The 14,964-nt window shown below is 56.9% G+C and overlaps 6 protein-coding genes across 6 annotated transcripts; 2 read left to right on the forward strand and 4 right to left on the reverse strand.

The window, feature by feature from the left end:
• Window positions 1-435: 435 nt before the first annotated feature.
• Window positions 436-591, forward strand: GLOTRDRAFT_107256 (uncharacterized protein; the record flags this gene model as incomplete). The annotated part of the gene is made up of 1 exon (XM_007870273.1): window positions 436-591. One exon carries the CDS (start codon window positions 436-438, stop codon window positions 589-591), a length of 156 nt encoding a protein of 51 aa, XP_007868464.1.
• A 3,039-nt stretch (window positions 592-3,630) lies between these two features.
• Window positions 3,631-4,665, reverse strand: GLOTRDRAFT_45994 (uncharacterized protein; the record flags this gene model as incomplete). Its single annotated transcript, XM_007870018.1, has 1 exon — window positions 3,631-4,665. A coding segment is annotated over one exon (1,035 nt), but the record flags the coding sequence as incomplete, so codon positions are not given.
• Window positions 4,666-5,102: 437 nt separating this feature from the next.
• On the reverse strand, window positions 5,103-6,074 carry GLOTRDRAFT_95187 (uncharacterized protein; the record flags this gene model as incomplete). Its single annotated transcript, XM_007870274.1, has 4 exons — window positions 5,103-5,316; window positions 5,339-5,385; window positions 5,412-5,637; window positions 5,803-6,074. 4 exons carry the CDS (start codon window positions 6,072-6,074, stop codon window positions 5,103-5,105), a joined length of 759 nt encoding a protein of 252 aa, XP_007868465.1.
• A 1,265-nt stretch (window positions 6,075-7,339) lies between these two features.
• GLOTRDRAFT_95188 (uncharacterized protein) lies at window positions 7,340-8,016 on the reverse strand (the record flags this gene model as incomplete). Its single annotated transcript, XM_007870275.1, has 4 exons — window positions 7,340-7,380; window positions 7,424-7,482; window positions 7,543-7,877; window positions 7,960-8,016. The coding sequence occupies 4 exons, from the start codon at window positions 8,014-8,016 to the stop codon at window positions 7,340-7,342; spliced, it is 492 nt and encodes a 163-aa protein (XP_007868466.1).
• Window positions 8,017-11,210: 3,194 nt separating this feature from the next.
• On the forward strand, window positions 11,211-12,959 carry GLOTRDRAFT_122431 (uncharacterized protein; the record flags this gene model as incomplete). The annotated part of the gene is made up of 7 exons (XM_007870276.1): window positions 11,211-11,434; window positions 11,680-11,771; window positions 11,858-11,902; window positions 12,034-12,117; window positions 12,273-12,564; window positions 12,665-12,877; window positions 12,921-12,959. Exons 1-7 carry the CDS (start codon window positions 11,399-11,401, stop codon window positions 12,957-12,959), a joined length of 801 nt encoding a protein of 266 aa, XP_007868467.1. The 5' UTR covers window positions 11,211-11,398.
• A 475-nt stretch (window positions 12,960-13,434) lies between these two features.
• On the reverse strand, window positions 13,435-13,642 carry GLOTRDRAFT_24252 (uncharacterized protein; the record flags this gene model as incomplete). The annotated part of the gene is made up of 2 exons (XM_007869970.1): window positions 13,435-13,497; window positions 13,553-13,642. Coding segments are annotated over 2 exons (153 nt in total), but the record flags the coding sequence as incomplete, so codon positions are not given.
• Window positions 13,643-14,964: the final 1,322 nt, after the last annotated feature.

Genomic DNA, 14,964 nt, shown 5'->3' on the forward strand with positions numbered 1-14,964 from the left:
GTTATGACGTTCCCTATGGATATCTGCAAGCTCAAAAAGGATGCCTTGCATGGCTTCCTCGACGTTACTTTCTCGTCATCGCGATATTACTTCAGCATAACTGTTAGTACATTCCTGCATTACGATTAGGGTCATTGTGGCTACGCATTAAATAAAGGGTATGTACAAGAAAGTCTAAGGGGGTAAGGAGAGACTGGGCGGGGATATCCAAAGGTACTAATACACGATAACTACACAGGTGGTCCTTCCTCGATGCTCAAATCCACGCTACCTGTCGTAGAGTCAAGGGAAGATACACGTTTTACTTTAACGTCCAGAGTCATACACGTGGTAGTCCGAAATGCATGGTCCGGAATGAGTGTCCAAGCAATAGCCTTCGGCTACTACTTCGTGGCCGTGTGGTAAGTCGATGACCCTGACGAGCTGTCGTCAAATATGCTCTTGAATGGATCTTCTTCGTTGATTGTGGCTGGCGTGCCCCAGCGGCTCCCCGGCGTCCCTCGCTGGCTGCCTTTACCACCATCTAACCCGAAGGTATCTCCCGATTTGACAGTCAAACCGCTCGGCGACCTATTATGCACGATGCTCTAAAAGAGAGGATAAGCAAGGTTGACGCAAAGATACAATCACGAGCGTACCCCAGCTATCGGTCGAGAGTAGTCAACGTCGTCTCTCAAGCTGATGTTCGACGAGCTGCACCGGCCATTACCGTCTAACTTCAGTAAACCTTCCCGAGTGGCTGCCACCGAGCCTGCGGTCGACGGCTCAGGCGGTGTCGCGAATGGATTAGATACCCTGGCCGCAGCTTTATTTGCGTCTTCAGGGCCGGCGGTACGCTCGTGCCAATCCGGCATCTTTCCAGGATGGTTCGGGCGAACAAGGCTCTTCAGATTATTGGCCGACGCCGCTCTCAAGACCGTATGCAGAGGCATAGGTCCAGGCCTCAGCAGCACAGGGGCAGGGTCCGGAGCAGGAGGAGGAATCACCGGCGACGGAGGTCCCACGATAGAGCGACTGGAGCGGACTGAAGTTGGAGAGCACTCCTCTACCGAGGAAGGGCCAGAGCGGAATCTGATACTTGAGTTGACGCTCGAGCTGTCTGCCTCGTCCTTAAGTTGAGATAGACGAGAATGGACGGCGGAGACGTGGCTATTCGAAGTCCTAGACTCGCGCGCTGGAGCTAAAGGACGGTGTATCAGGGCTGATTAATGTCAAGAGGAAATGCGAGCTTACCTCCGACGATTGGCTCCGCGAAACTGACTCTGGACGCACGGTGATCAGATCCCAAGAGTTGGTCACTGCTATTGAGCGCAGACCCTGGCCCAGGATAAGGTCGTCCATAGACCAAGGATTCAGGCCTGGAAAGCCTAGAATGCCCCGCGACAGGACTGGTAGGCTGCGTATCCGGGTCCAGGGGAATCAAAACCCCTTGCTGCACCGTAAGATTCAGCCGACTCGCATTCTTGATACTAGCCTGCGAGCCCGACGCAGGCCGCAAGAAGCTGTTCCGATCCGGGCCGTCGACATCCACGAGCGGGTCCGCGAAGGGGTCGCTGACCCTGCTGAACCTGCTTGCGCTCCCATAGCCAGTCGCGAAGCTCAACGACAGTTCGGAGCGTTCAGCCATGTCGTGGTCGCCTCCGAGGCCGGGGAGCCCGTCTTCGCCGTCACCGTCGTCTAATAAGCCGAAGGGGCGGGATTGGTTTGCCAGGGCGGCAGCTTCTAAGCGCCGGATGCGGTGTGCTCGCCTGGCAAACTTGATCAGGATACCCAAGAGTAGGAGGGCCGCGATCACGCCGATTATTATGCCAATCAGCGCGCCCGGGTTGTGCGTGAGCCTGAAACGAAGATGAGAAGGATTCACGTCAGAGACCGACGAACTCACGGGGTATGATAAGGCTTGTTTGGCACCAGCGTCTCCGTCGTCACAGCAGTCGTTACAGTCGTCAGATGCCCGTCGGGAAGCGTCGAGGTGAAGATAAGAGTTACGCTCTCCGAGGACAAAGTGTAGCCCGAAGCTGTTGTCCCTGGACCGAAGAGGGAGGCCAGGGATCCGCTTGGGTGGATGATACGCACAGTGGGCGTGATCGAGCCGGTGATACTGCATCGCGGGCCAGGACGTCAGAAAGAGTAAACGCAGCGGCGAAGAATGGATACGTACCTGCGTATCACCTGCGTCCCGCTGCCCTCGACCTTTACGGTCTCAGCACGTGGCGAGCTCGCAGCGCCCGTCCCGGTTGCATCGTTGGGAAGGCTGGTCACACCAGTCTCCGGAGGCGCAGTCGTGGATGTACCAGTGACTGCAGAGGCCGGCGTTGAGGCAACACCGGGAGACTTGCCTGTCACCGAATCCGAGCTGGGTTCTGACACAGTGGAAGCCGGCGCACCAGTAGCAGTGATAGAAGCCGTCGTAGTTCCCATTCCGAGCCCAGACTGTGCGGACGACAAGACACCAGGGGCCGACTCTGTAGCAGACGTAGTAACGACTCCCGCTGGCGACGTGGCTTGTAAACCAGTACTTGTAGCGTCCGTAGCACCAGTACTAGGTGTCACTTCAGCGGGCGCAGAGGTACCAGTGCTGGAGGCCCCTTCAGCAGGAGCGGAGGTGCCCCTAGCAGTCTGGGACGACAGAGGTGCCGATGTATCAACGGGCTGCGACACGCTCGCGGGGATTGAGGTGTCGGTAGATTGGACGGAATTAGTGCCAAGTCTTCCCGATGCAGTCCCCGTGGTCAATCCTGCGACTGACGCAGACGACTCAGTCGAGACAGGAGCGGAAGAACCGTCATTAGTACCCGTGGGCTCTGTCGGAGCTAAAGTATCTGTAGGTTGAACGGAGGTCGTGTCCTGCCCCGGAGACGTAGGCGCAGAGTTACCAGGCGCAGATGTATCACTAGGATCCGATGTACCAGTAACTGTTGGCGAAGGGGAGCCCGTAATCGGCTGGGTAGGGACTGAAGTATCCGTAGGTCGAGCAGCGGTGGTGCCCTGACCTGGAGACGTAGGCGTATTGCTACCCGGCGCCGACGTATCGGTGGGATCCGTGAACGACGGAGCGCTTGTGATCTCGGTTGGGACTGGGGTACCGGTAGGCTGAGAGGTCGTACCCTCACCCGAACCTCGCTGCGTCGTCGTAGGCGCAGAGTCACCCGGTGCCGACGTATCAGTGGGAAATGACGTTCCGGTAGCAATGGGCGAGGAAGAGTCTGTGAGCTGGGTCGGAACTGAAGTGCCCGTAGGCCGAGGAGAGGTTGTACCCTGTCCCGGAGACGTAGGCGCAGAGTCACCTGGCGCTGAGGTGGGACTGGGATCCGATGTTCCAGTGACTGTCGGCGAGGAAGAGCCCGTGGGCTCGGTTGGGCCTGAAGTATCCGTAGGCTGAATCGAGGTCGTACCCTGCCCCGGAGACGTCGGGACAGAGTTACCCGGCGCGGACGTATCCGACGTCCCAGTGGCAGTGGGTGATGCAGGAGAAGAGCCACTGTCAGTACCGGTGGGCTCGGCTGGGCCCGAAGCGTCTGGAGGTTGAGCAGAAGTCGTACCCTTCCCCGCAGACGTAGGAGCAGGGTTACCCGGCGCGGATGTATCAGTAGGATCTGACGTGGGCGAGGAAGAGCCACCCTCAGTACCCGTGGGCTCAGGAGGGACTGAAGTATCTGGAGGTTGAGCAGAAGTCGTACCTTGCGCTGTGCCTGACTGAGTAGTGCTGAGCGCAGAGTTACCCGAACTAGCTGTATCAGTGGGCGAGGATGGCGGAACGCCAGTATCCGTGGGCTCGGTAGGGACTGACGAGTCCGTGGGTTGAGCGGAGGTTGCACCCTGCCCTGCCCCTCCCTGGGTACTCGTAGGCGCGGCTGACGCCGTGCCCGCCGGATCAGCGGGCGCCGAGGTCCCAATCGTCTGCGAGGGCGCGTTGGGCGCGGACGTAGAGCTGGGCCCGTCCTCCCCGTCACTCGACGTGTCCCCAGTAAAAGTCGCGGAAGAGGGGCTGTCGGTGGAGGACAGAGTGGGGCTCGACGACGGCGCGGGAGCGCTCGTGCTGGGAGCTTCGGAGGACGAACTCTGCGCGGGCGGCTGGCTCGGGCTGGATGCGCTGGCCGAGGACTGGGTATCTGTCACCTGGGAGGATGACGGCGTGCTGGATGGGGATGAAGAGGCTATGGTTGTGGGCGTCGTAGAGGTCACGGTGGGGAATTCAGAAGTAGAACTAGCAGGGGCGGAAGTGGAGCCCGGAACGGAACTGAGGGAGGAAGATGAAGAAGATGCAGAATAGGATGATACGCTGGACTCGGACCATGTCGCTGAAGTACTACTAGGCGGGGAAGGAGCAGGCTGCGAAGTAGGACTGGAACTCGTACTGGGAGATTGGCTGCTGCTGCTGGGCGCAGCAGACTCGGACTCACTGGTGCTCGACCACGCGGATGACGACGTGTCGGGTGCAGCGGATGGAGAAGAAGAAGAGATGTTCACGGAACTGGAGCTGGGAGAAGGGGAAGACGTGGTAATGGTCTCCGTACTACTCGAACTGCTGCTGGACGCGAGCGAACTGCTGGAGTTCGCGGGCACCTCCAAGCTCGTCGAGACGGGCGCTTGGGGGGCTCCCGCCGCGCCAGCAGACAGCCCGGCCCAGAGGAGCAGGAGAGAGGAGGGGCCCGCGCTGCGCATGCTTTGGGGCGAAGGGTGGAATAGTTACGTGTATCGGTCAGTCTCCGTCCTGATCGTGCAGGCAGAGGGAACTCACGATTTAGTTGCGGGCGGGGAGCTTAGTGTAATGTAGTACAATATAGAAGCTTGTAGCGGCCGGCCAGCCTTTGTATGGACAGGTGATCGGAGGCCGCAAAGTGGAAAGGATTACAGTAGCTGTAGAACGGGTATGGGCGTGAGCGTGTTTCTGTCTCGTCTCGTGTCGGGTGCTATGGTTGCATTCCCAACTTCAAATCGGTGAGGACGCTGGACAAAGAAAGAAAGACAAGACACGCACGAAATCAGAACCTCCCAGGGAGACGGGTCGGGGACGGAAAGCTGGCGCAGGGAGCGGCAAAGGAGAGTTAAATAGGCGGTGGTGGATTCCACCTTGGGACGTGGATAAGGGAGCGCTGGGGTTAATCATCCCGGAGAGCAGGGTGCTTCTCCCATCGCTCTGCAACGCTTCTTGCTCCACTCTCGTCGCTAACCTTGTTCTGCCCCTCCGTGTTCCGTCCGTCTCGTCGGCCCCGAAGTTGTGTCTGCGCGGTCGGAGATGCTGCCGAGTACGTCGAGTACACCGCGCAGAAAGTGCGTGAGCCCATGCAAGTGCGCGGTGTAGTTATTCCAGACCTGGATATGTCGTGAAACATACGGAGGGGGAATAACAAATGTCACCAGATGGTCGAACACGCGCCACCGCTGCGTGGGTGCAAGCGATATCTCACGCCGCAGGAAAGATTTGGAGGCACTGCGACGGACGTCATCTGCGAGCGATGGCGTAGTGACCGGGCCAATCCCACCAATCGATAACCACCGCTTCTGACACCCCCGCCAACCATCAAATCAACCAGGCGCATGCTGTGCATCCCGACTACCTCCGGCCACTCCGGCCACTCCGGCCCGCCTGCCGTTGCCCCGCTTTCTGTCGTGCGCGCCGCCCTCGGCGTCGCGCTGCCCGTCGTCGACAACCATGATCACGGAGGGGCTGCGGTCCCCCTTGCGTCGCGTATTGGAAAGCAGCTCAGCCCATCATGTTCCTGGCTTCTCTGCAGAACGCAATCAAGGGAGGTTGTGTACTTTCCAAGTTCCCAGAGCCATTGATTGGAGAAACATTACTATCCTTTCCAACTAGCATGCTTCTCGGCCAGCGCGAAGATCTCACGAGAAATTCCCTCCATCTTCAGCTGAATATCTGGTTCGGTATGTAGGGGCGGAACAAATGCTACCTCGACATCCTTCAGCCTACTGTGTTCCTCAAGCATGGGGCGGCTCCTGAGGTCATCATTCAGACTGCACGTTGGCCCTGACACGTACATAGCAAGCCCCCCTCCCCTGTGTCGATGGGTGCCATTATCGGCGCAGACATAGCCAGGTCCGAATTTGTACATATTCGTGATGCGCGATGGTATTCCCCTCCCCCTAGCCCTTCTGCTGTGATGCTAAATCTTCGGACGAGCGTACGCAGTGGAACTCCGGACATTCAGATCCCAGCGAATTTGCGTATGTACACTTGTGAAAGGCCTTCGGGTCCCTGTTCTAGCACCCCACCCAGATGAAAAACCTGACAGCTTCGTTGGTGTGCCGTCCCCTAGCTCTCGATCGGCACCATTCACCTCGCTACCCGCCATCTTTATACGCTCGCTACTAATTAACTGATCTGTACGTGTGTAATGCCTCGTTTAGTCCTTGCGACCCTCTTCACCAGCGAGGCGCTTGTCCGAGGGACGCACTCTATCCTCTCGGGCACCTCCTTTACTCAGGATAAGCACACGTCGCCCACATAGCGTCGACATGGCCACTCCATGGCCTCCCTGCCGGCGCGCTCTCGCACCTTCGGATGTATGTGTGCTACATCCCGTTCATGCCATGGAATAAGAACGAACCCACTGACTGGGCGAGGAATGCGCGCTCGTCCGCGTTTGAAGACCTGGCGCACGGCGCAAAAGGTTAGAGTCCCGCTATAGTCGCGGCGGTCGTTGCGTTTCTGACAGCGATGCTGCTGCGCCATCGACGAGCTCCACGTCGACAGAGCGGTCACAATAATATCCTACACCGACAAGTACACGGGCGCGCACACCCAGCGACACATGGCTGTACGGTATGGCGCTAAGCCACATCCGTCTCATGACTGGTCTCCTCGTTTAGCTGGCAGAAGGAATCCTTACCGAAGCTGAGGGCACCGTGGTCGGAGGGCACCAGAAGACGGCTGCTAGCCAGTGCTCGTAATGCTGCGCTCACCTCCCCCTTTCCTATACCTGAAACATTCCCCAAGTCCCGCAGACTCCTTGCCGACAAGCTGTGGAACTTCGCCGCACGCGACCCATGAGCAGGACCGAGTCGTGCACAACCATAGCTACAGTATGTCTGAGAGTGTGCCCGAACTCGCATTTATGATAAAGTTTATTTCTTGGCGGCCCGGGGTTTGGTGACTTCCTTGGTTTTGAATGCATACGGATAACTCGCAGATCCTCCTGCGTCGCGTCTCAGGCTCCGGGAGCCTGCGGCGCGGTACGCTGCATTGCTCTGTCCTCTGCTTAGACGGGACCAAGGCGTCGTGGAACGGGATCCGCCAGTGAATACACTTGATTGAACACAAGACAAGCGCAGCTGTCTAGTACAGTCAAAATAGTAGGAGCTTTTCCACGCCGACAATTCAAGTCTGGGCTTTTCTCTCCTTGAGAACTAGGCTTGAACCTGCAAGCACCACATAGGTACAACATGCATCACTGCTCCCCACCGGCGGTATCAACAGGCTCTTCAGCTGAGGCAGACTCTCCGGTCTGCTCCCTCTCGTGCCTGCATCGTAAGCGAAAAGGGTTATCAATATCTAACCGGAAGGGCTATGACAGAGCTTACAGCCGACGATCCGTCAACATTATCCACTCGAAGAGCATCTTCCCCAACCGCGTCTGCCAGACCGGGTCCGTGAGCGGGACCGGCTCCTCCCATGGATCGTCACCGAAAGCCTGGTCACATGTCGCCGACAGATCCGCGAATTCGAAGTCACTGTGGATGTCGCAGTCGGTCACGTTATCGAACAGGCTCTCCTTGAGGTGCCCCCGCAGTGCCCAGTAGTTCGGGCGCAACTCCTCCGGTACACTTGGCAGCCTGAGATGAGCCGGAATGTGCGATAACAGCTCCGGCGCACACACGGTCCTTGGGTCTCTGAACCAGACGATCCGATAGTCATCCTGCGTGCAAAGGTGGAATTACTACCGTAGTAGAGCGCGTTTCCGCATACCACACCGGTGGTATAGATACACATATACATACCTCTGGATCAATGCTGAATACATTCCGGCGCCACAGTTCGGCCAGACGCGGATGCATCGTCAGCCCGTTACGTGGAGTGTGCACGACCTGGTCTTGCTGGGGCAATTTCAATGTATTAAGATCAATTTCGTCATATAACAGCTCGGTGTGTTAGGAGCAGGCAGAACAGGGAAGCATAAGATGAGTGGCCATAAGCACACCAGGCCCAGACACATACACAAACCGAAGGCAAGGTCAATTGCACGGACTAAGGAACAAAGGAAATACAGTGGCTCAGTACATAGTCAAGCTGTTTGTACCTATTTGTCCCAGTGGCTCTGCTTCCAATACAACCAAAACCTAACACGGTGACCTGACCAAATTGCAGAGCAGAGAAGGATGTAGTTGAGAATTATACATGCTATTAAGCTGGGAGGTAAGAGGATGAGTGTACCCAATTATGCCTGAAATTATACAGGATCCAAGTCGCCACTGGATCAGGCTCCCGCAGGCCTGTGATTACGCAGGTCTTCTGATCACGGTCCAAGATTGCGGAATAAAATTGCTGAGCAGTTAGAGATCAAGGCGAGCGTAAGAATTAGCTATACAATCACATCCTGCCAAGAGTCAATTGGACTCAATCCACTTGCCAGGTTTGCAAACGCAGGTTCCTCGAATATCTGTTCCTCGGACATCGGGAATCCAGGCGATGGAATATGCAGGTGAAAGAGTTCTCTCGCTGTGGTCAGGGGTCATCAATGTCCAATCTGTCCACATCATTGGCATGAAGCTTACGCTCTTCGCTCTCGCAGGTGCTGTAGTGTCCTGGAACTATAAGCTCATTACTGTCTAAGGCTCCAACCATTTAGTTTACGTTTACAGATTCTTGTAAACTAAACATAAACATAAACAACCAGTAAACTAGTGATGCGCGCTCGCGCAGAGTTGCTCGCGAAGCGTAACGTGGTGTGGCGCGACACGTTGTCCTGTTATGTGGCACAGCTGGTGCACCATACACACCAACCTTGCATGCATACGGCTCAACTTACTGTATTTCATGGCATGTTTTGTGATAGGTAGGGCAAGTAAATAGGTATCATTGATTCTGGAACCTTTCCAGGCTCAATCCGAGGATATTCAAAGCTCTGTATCAACTTATAGCTGGCCCTTGGTCTTTGTGGGTCCCTCAGCCACCGGGAGTAGAATTTGCACATGTTTGTCGCGGACTTCTGCCCTAGTGAAGAATTGCTCGCTTCGCTCGCAACTAAACAGTAAATAAACAGTAAACAGCCTGTTTGGTATGATACCGAGGTAAAGTGACTTCTTGCTCCCTCTCTAATGCCCGGATGCCTCCAAGAGCTCACGAGAGCCATACGTGACATAGCCTAACATACTGGGAGGACCGTTGAAGCCGGTTGTCCTTGTGGCTCGAGGGTACCCGCCACTTACCTTAAAATAGACTACCCACGAGGGAGGTCGGTAAGTCCCGAAGGACCGACGAAGCATCGAAAGCCTGTGGCACGGGGAGTACACTCTCCTGAGCCCCTCAAGTTGTCTATGAATTGAACATGGACAGCCTATATGAGCTTTACGTGGTGCCAGATCAGCTCAAGCAGATGTTATATCTAACTGTTTGTTTACCCTTTATATACTGTTTACCCCGGGTTTACTGGCTTGGCGTAAACAAACATAAACTTTAACACAAAAAAACCATTTAAAACAGTAAATAAACTAAAAGGTTGGAGCCTTATTACTGTCTCGGGGTATGTATGACCCTTCCGGGATGTTCAGGAACTCCAGGAAGCACTCCTTCGCGACAGGCTGTATACTGATCCTCCGGAGGAGATAAGTGCACACTGTCCCGTAATCAGCACGGTCATTTTGTTGGTGCACCATATCCATCCAGCGGTACAATGTTCGGTAGGTGATGTGGGAGTTTTCATGTACAGACAGTGCTGGGAGTCCGCTCATGAGTACGAGTTGTGAGAAGTAGACATCCTAGTAGAAACACCTAATTCAATTCTTCTTTCAATCCAGACAAAAAAACTGCATTTGAGGTCGAGACCTTTTGAGGACAGGTAGAAGCTGTGGCTGAGGTTGTCCGCCATAAGATCATATATCAGCAATATTCTCCACTCTCCTGTAGATATTGTACATCTGCCAGTCTGGCACGATCTGAAAACTGGACTCGTGGGTCCGTATTTTTACGTTATTTGTCCGGGCCAAGGACACGTGCGGTCGAACAAAGCAAGCTCGACATCTAGAGCAACCCGAGCGTCGCACGTCGTGCAGCTGCCTTGAATCGGTGTCCGGTACGGTGCTCAGGCTGTGATGTCCTGTCTGAAATTCGTACGTGCTACAGAACACATCGAATCGCTGGAACTCCTGGGGTTTGTGCAATGTATCATCGCAAAGAACGATCCTAAGATACCAGTCGTACGATGCGCCGGGTCATTAACCGGTGATCTCGTAATAGCCGCGGCAGTACTTGGCCTCATCAGTAGTCTCAATAACACCTCTGGGCAGACTCTCGGCCATCATCCCTGTCACACCAGAACATGCAATCATAATCATCAGTATCTCATTGCATGGATACTAGAATACTTACAGCCTATGATCCGTCAACATAATCCACTCTGAGAGCATCTTCCCCAACCGCGTTTGCCACAACGGGTCCGTGAGCGCGGCCGGCCCATAAGCAAAAGCCTCCTCCCAGATGTCCTCTAGATCCCCGCTGCTAAAGTCGTGGTGGATATCACACCCAGCTAACTGTGCGAAGAGGCTGAACTTCAGGTGCACGGGGAGCACCCAGTAGTGCGGCCGCGAGTGCTCTGGGATGCGCGCGAGGCTGAGGTGCGTTGGGATAAGAGATGAGAGGTCGAGGGGACATATGAATTGGGGATCTCGGAATCAAACGAGACGGTAGTCGTCCTGGGTGCGACGGCGAAATGATGCGGTCACATTGTAGTCGCTTGCGGGGCCATGGTATAAGAATGATGCATACATACCTCTGGGTCTACGCTGAAGATGTTCTGGCGCCACAGCTCCGCCAGACGCGCATGCATCGTCAACCCATTTCGTGCTGTGCAAAGCAGCTGCTCTTGGGGCGGCAGTTTCACTGGCAACCCCTCAGAGTCAGGTTTGTACTCCGGCACCTCGGTGAGCTGGTCAAGTTGAGTGGAGAAGGATATGTGGGTGAGGCTAGGTATGAGGGGAGATGATAGACCGGCATACTGTGGCTTCAATGGGGCATGACCCAAGTTGCAACCGGAGCAGGATCCGTCAGTCCCGTAATCACGCAAGTCCTCTGGTCACGGTCTAGGATATCAGAATTGAAACTCGGGGGACAGAGACACTGGTAGGTATAAATGAACTTTGGTCAACCAGACATAATCAGGGAAAGGAGCTGCCGATTCAGAATCAGAATTACTTGACATTCCTGGCCATCGAAGACGCCAAAATGGTCTGGAGTAAGAACGTCGTCACTTGTCCCGGGGTATGCACGGCCCCTCCGGAGTCACGTAGAAATGTACGAAGTACTGCCTTCCGAGAGGCCGTACGCGGACCGGCCGGAGATGATACATGTGCACGGTCCCGTGCGGAGAACGAATATTATGCTCATGTAGCATGTCCATCCAGCGATACAGTGTTCGAACTGTGATGTGGGATTTTTCGTGCAGGGAACGTGCCAAAGAAAACGCTGCGAGTTTGATCAGAAGTTGCACACTGTGGGGATGGTAGCACAACTGCATACCTATCTCCACCCCGCTCCCGGCCCAGAAAGTCGCAGTTGAGGTCAAGACATTTCGAGGAGAGGAAGCTGGAGATGCAAAGTTCGTCCGGCATATATGATACGGAAACCGACGCGGTTCAAGGGAGCTTTCAAGAGGCAGTCGTGGCGAGTCACGACATCGTGCAGTTCGGACTCAGGCTTGTGGGTCCCAATGTTACGTAGTGCGGAATGGTGAGCAATGCTGCAGCCAACCAGCTTTGGATCCCGATACCCGCTGCAAATACTCAGCCTATCCTACTAGTTGTCAACTGCCATGAGTATGTTGCGCCCCCAAGTCCGGGTTCTATGTATGGTCGTCTCAGTTGCATACGAAGACTGGGATATAAGTTTGAAGGTTACAGCACCAGGGTGATCTCGGTCGGGGATGACGAAGCACGGCGGTCGAGGTGAGAGAACCCGAGTAGCTGATAGGTGTCGGCCACCTGAGCATTCCGGGCCGCCTCCGAGCCATGCCCGCGTCGTGATTGGCTCTTCTCAGAGTCCGACGAATACCAGTGACTCAGATTGGACTCAGATGAGTCGACTCACCCCCTCTGTGTAGGAGCAGCGATGCCACCTCGAACGGCTGCAGGACGTCTGGAATAAGGGGCGCAACCGACACTGGAGACAATATGAATCGCGGACTCATTCTCGTACGGCTCTGCCAGAGGACTCAGGCGGGTCCTTCCCCTCCACACACCCACAGACTCTCATCGTTTCGCTACCCCCATGTCCTCCACGACCTGGTACCATTACGACACCCCATGATCCGCAAACTTGACGTCCAAGCCTTGGGAGCGCGAGGCGCCCTGCCAAAGAAAAACCTCGACACAGCCGGGAGAGCCCTCAGCTCCGTACGTCGAGCCCACGGCGTCCAAGTTGGAAAGGACGGCCTGGTCGAATTACGTGGCCTTATGGGTACGAGTCCGTTCTCACGCATGGCTAGCTCTTTAGACATACATACTTGCCGGGACCCGAACAAGGGGCCAGTGCCGGCGCAAACCACCTATCACTGGCACAACGCTAGAACCCGCACCGCATTTCCTCCCGCCTTTGACGTCAACATTCCTCAGATCCATCCCTGGGGGACGTACGATTGCTGAGAGCCGAATACGAGCGGGGCCGGGCATGCAGTGCACGCACCCGGACCCGAGGCGACGAGCCAAGGTACGCAGATTGAACCTGTTCCTCTCTCGCGACTGGTATGTAGTCATACCACCGGGGCGCAGGCGTTCGGGGTCCCGCATGAAAAGGAAGAAGAGTCCTAGGGTATGCGTTGCATTAAGTACGAGTACTGCCAACTTTGTAGAATTATAATACCGCCCAATATGTTATGTATCCGGCCTGGGTTGTCTCAACAAGCCACGCACGCCAAACGAAGAAAATACAGTACGCGCCAGTGCAGCCACGATAACAAAGTGCAAAGCAATCCCAAGCAATAAACGCACGAACGGGCGGGACTACACCCCCTTGCCCCCGACCGCGTTATTCCCGCCACCGCCCGCGGCGCCGCCGAGGGCGAGCAGCTCGTCGAGGCGGCGGCGGAACTGCGCGATGCGCTCGTCCCACTTGCCCTTGAGCTCGTCGTCGCCCTCGGTCGCGGAGCTGGCCGAGTACGGCTCTCCTCCGCCTCCGCCGTTTTCGCTGGGGAACGGCTGGGCGGGGTGGGCGTAGGGGGAGGCGGGCGGGGAGGAGGGCGTGGAGAGGGTGTGGGCGGGCGGGTAGCCGGTCTCGTGGCCGTGGTCGAGGACGAAGGCCTCGATGTCGCGGATGAACTGGTCGAGGTCCTGGGGCGTCGTTCCACGTTAGTACGAGACCAAGGGGCCGGGGACGGACGCGTACCTTTGTCAGCCGGATACTCGAGTCGGGCTCGGAGGAGCCGCGCATGCGAGCGAGGTAGGACGCGATGAGGGTGGCCATGCCGCCGAGGACGGAGGTGGCGATGGCGGTCTGCCTGCCCGGGGAGGCGGCGCTGATGGCGGTGGTGAGCGCGCCGAGGAGGACTTGCCCGCCGATCGCGAAGTTGAGCGTGCGCCCCGTCCGGCGCGCTGCTCCTGTCAGAGTCGCATTGCGTAGCACAAAGTATTTGGAGCTCACCTCGCGCGTCGGCAGTCTCCCTCTCCTTCTTCGCGTACATGATGGTCGGCTCGAGCCGCTCGCCGACCGTCTTGGGCCGGTAGCGCTCGCGCTCCTTCATGACCTCCACCTGGGACATGTAGTCTAACCCGCCGAGATTCATCCCAACGCCCATGCCGTTGAGCGCGGGCGCGGGTGTGGTGACGTCGCGGATGCCGGTGGCGGAGAGCGGGCGCTGGGGATAGTCGGCGAGCCCGCGGAAGGAGGCGCGGGGGTCGTGGAAGGAGATGGCGGGCCCGCGCATCTGCGGGCGGCGCGAGGCGGAGGAGAAGGCGCGTTGTGGGAGCTGGGGCTGGGGCTGCGCGGGCTGAGGCTGGGGTTGGGAGAGATGAGGCTGGGATTGGGATTGGGATTGGGACGGCTGGGAGGCGTAAGAGGGGCCAGCGACGGGCTGGGTCTGGTTTTGCGGCTGTGTCTGCGGGTCGTGCTGAGAGGCGTTCGTGGGCTGTGGGAAGGTAGGCCCTGTACTGGGATTGGAAGGGAGGGACGGCGGATTGAGATGAGGCAGGGCTGGGGAGGACGTCTGGGAGTCGTTTGGGGCGGAGCCGGTCGACGGCATCGAATCTCGATTGACGGGCTCGTTTGTAGGAATTGGCATGTCGGCGACAGAGTGGTGACTGGGCGAGGGCGGGAGAGGCGGGAGCGGGTGGCTCGCGTGGTCGTCGGCGTTGGCCATGGCGTGCAAGGGACGTCGCTTGAACGCGTCGCGCCACCCGATCAAAGAAGACGTCGGCTCGGACTTGGCACGAGTTTGCGGGGCGGAAAGGGCGCGTCCTCGTCCCGTCTCTTGCTCGGGTTGGGTCTATATATGTCGCTGGGTGTTGACAGAGCATGGCTCACTTGCTGTTCAAGAGGTGCGATCGTGGTCTTTGCAGCAGATCGCCGCCAGATCTGGCAGATCGAAGCGGAGATCTAGATCCACCGACGATGAGCAACCTGCCTCGTATGTATCGCTATTCGGTCTAGCTTGACGTTTGTGGATCCTTATCCAACTTGGTCGCATCCACTCTGCTCAGTCTCAATTCCCGTCGCCTTCATCTATCCATCCACGGCACTGGTACCCGCCCCCCTTGACATGTCTTGGAAGCAGAACTCCTCCGACATCCAGGCCTTCTTCC

Source organism: Gloeophyllum trabeum, assembly GCF_000344685.1.
Source record: "Gloeophyllum trabeum ATCC 11539 unplaced genomic scaffold GLOTRscaffold_00011, whole genome shotgun sequence".
NCBI lineage: Eukaryota > Fungi > Basidiomycota > Agaricomycetes > Gloeophyllales > Gloeophyllaceae > Gloeophyllum > Gloeophyllum trabeum.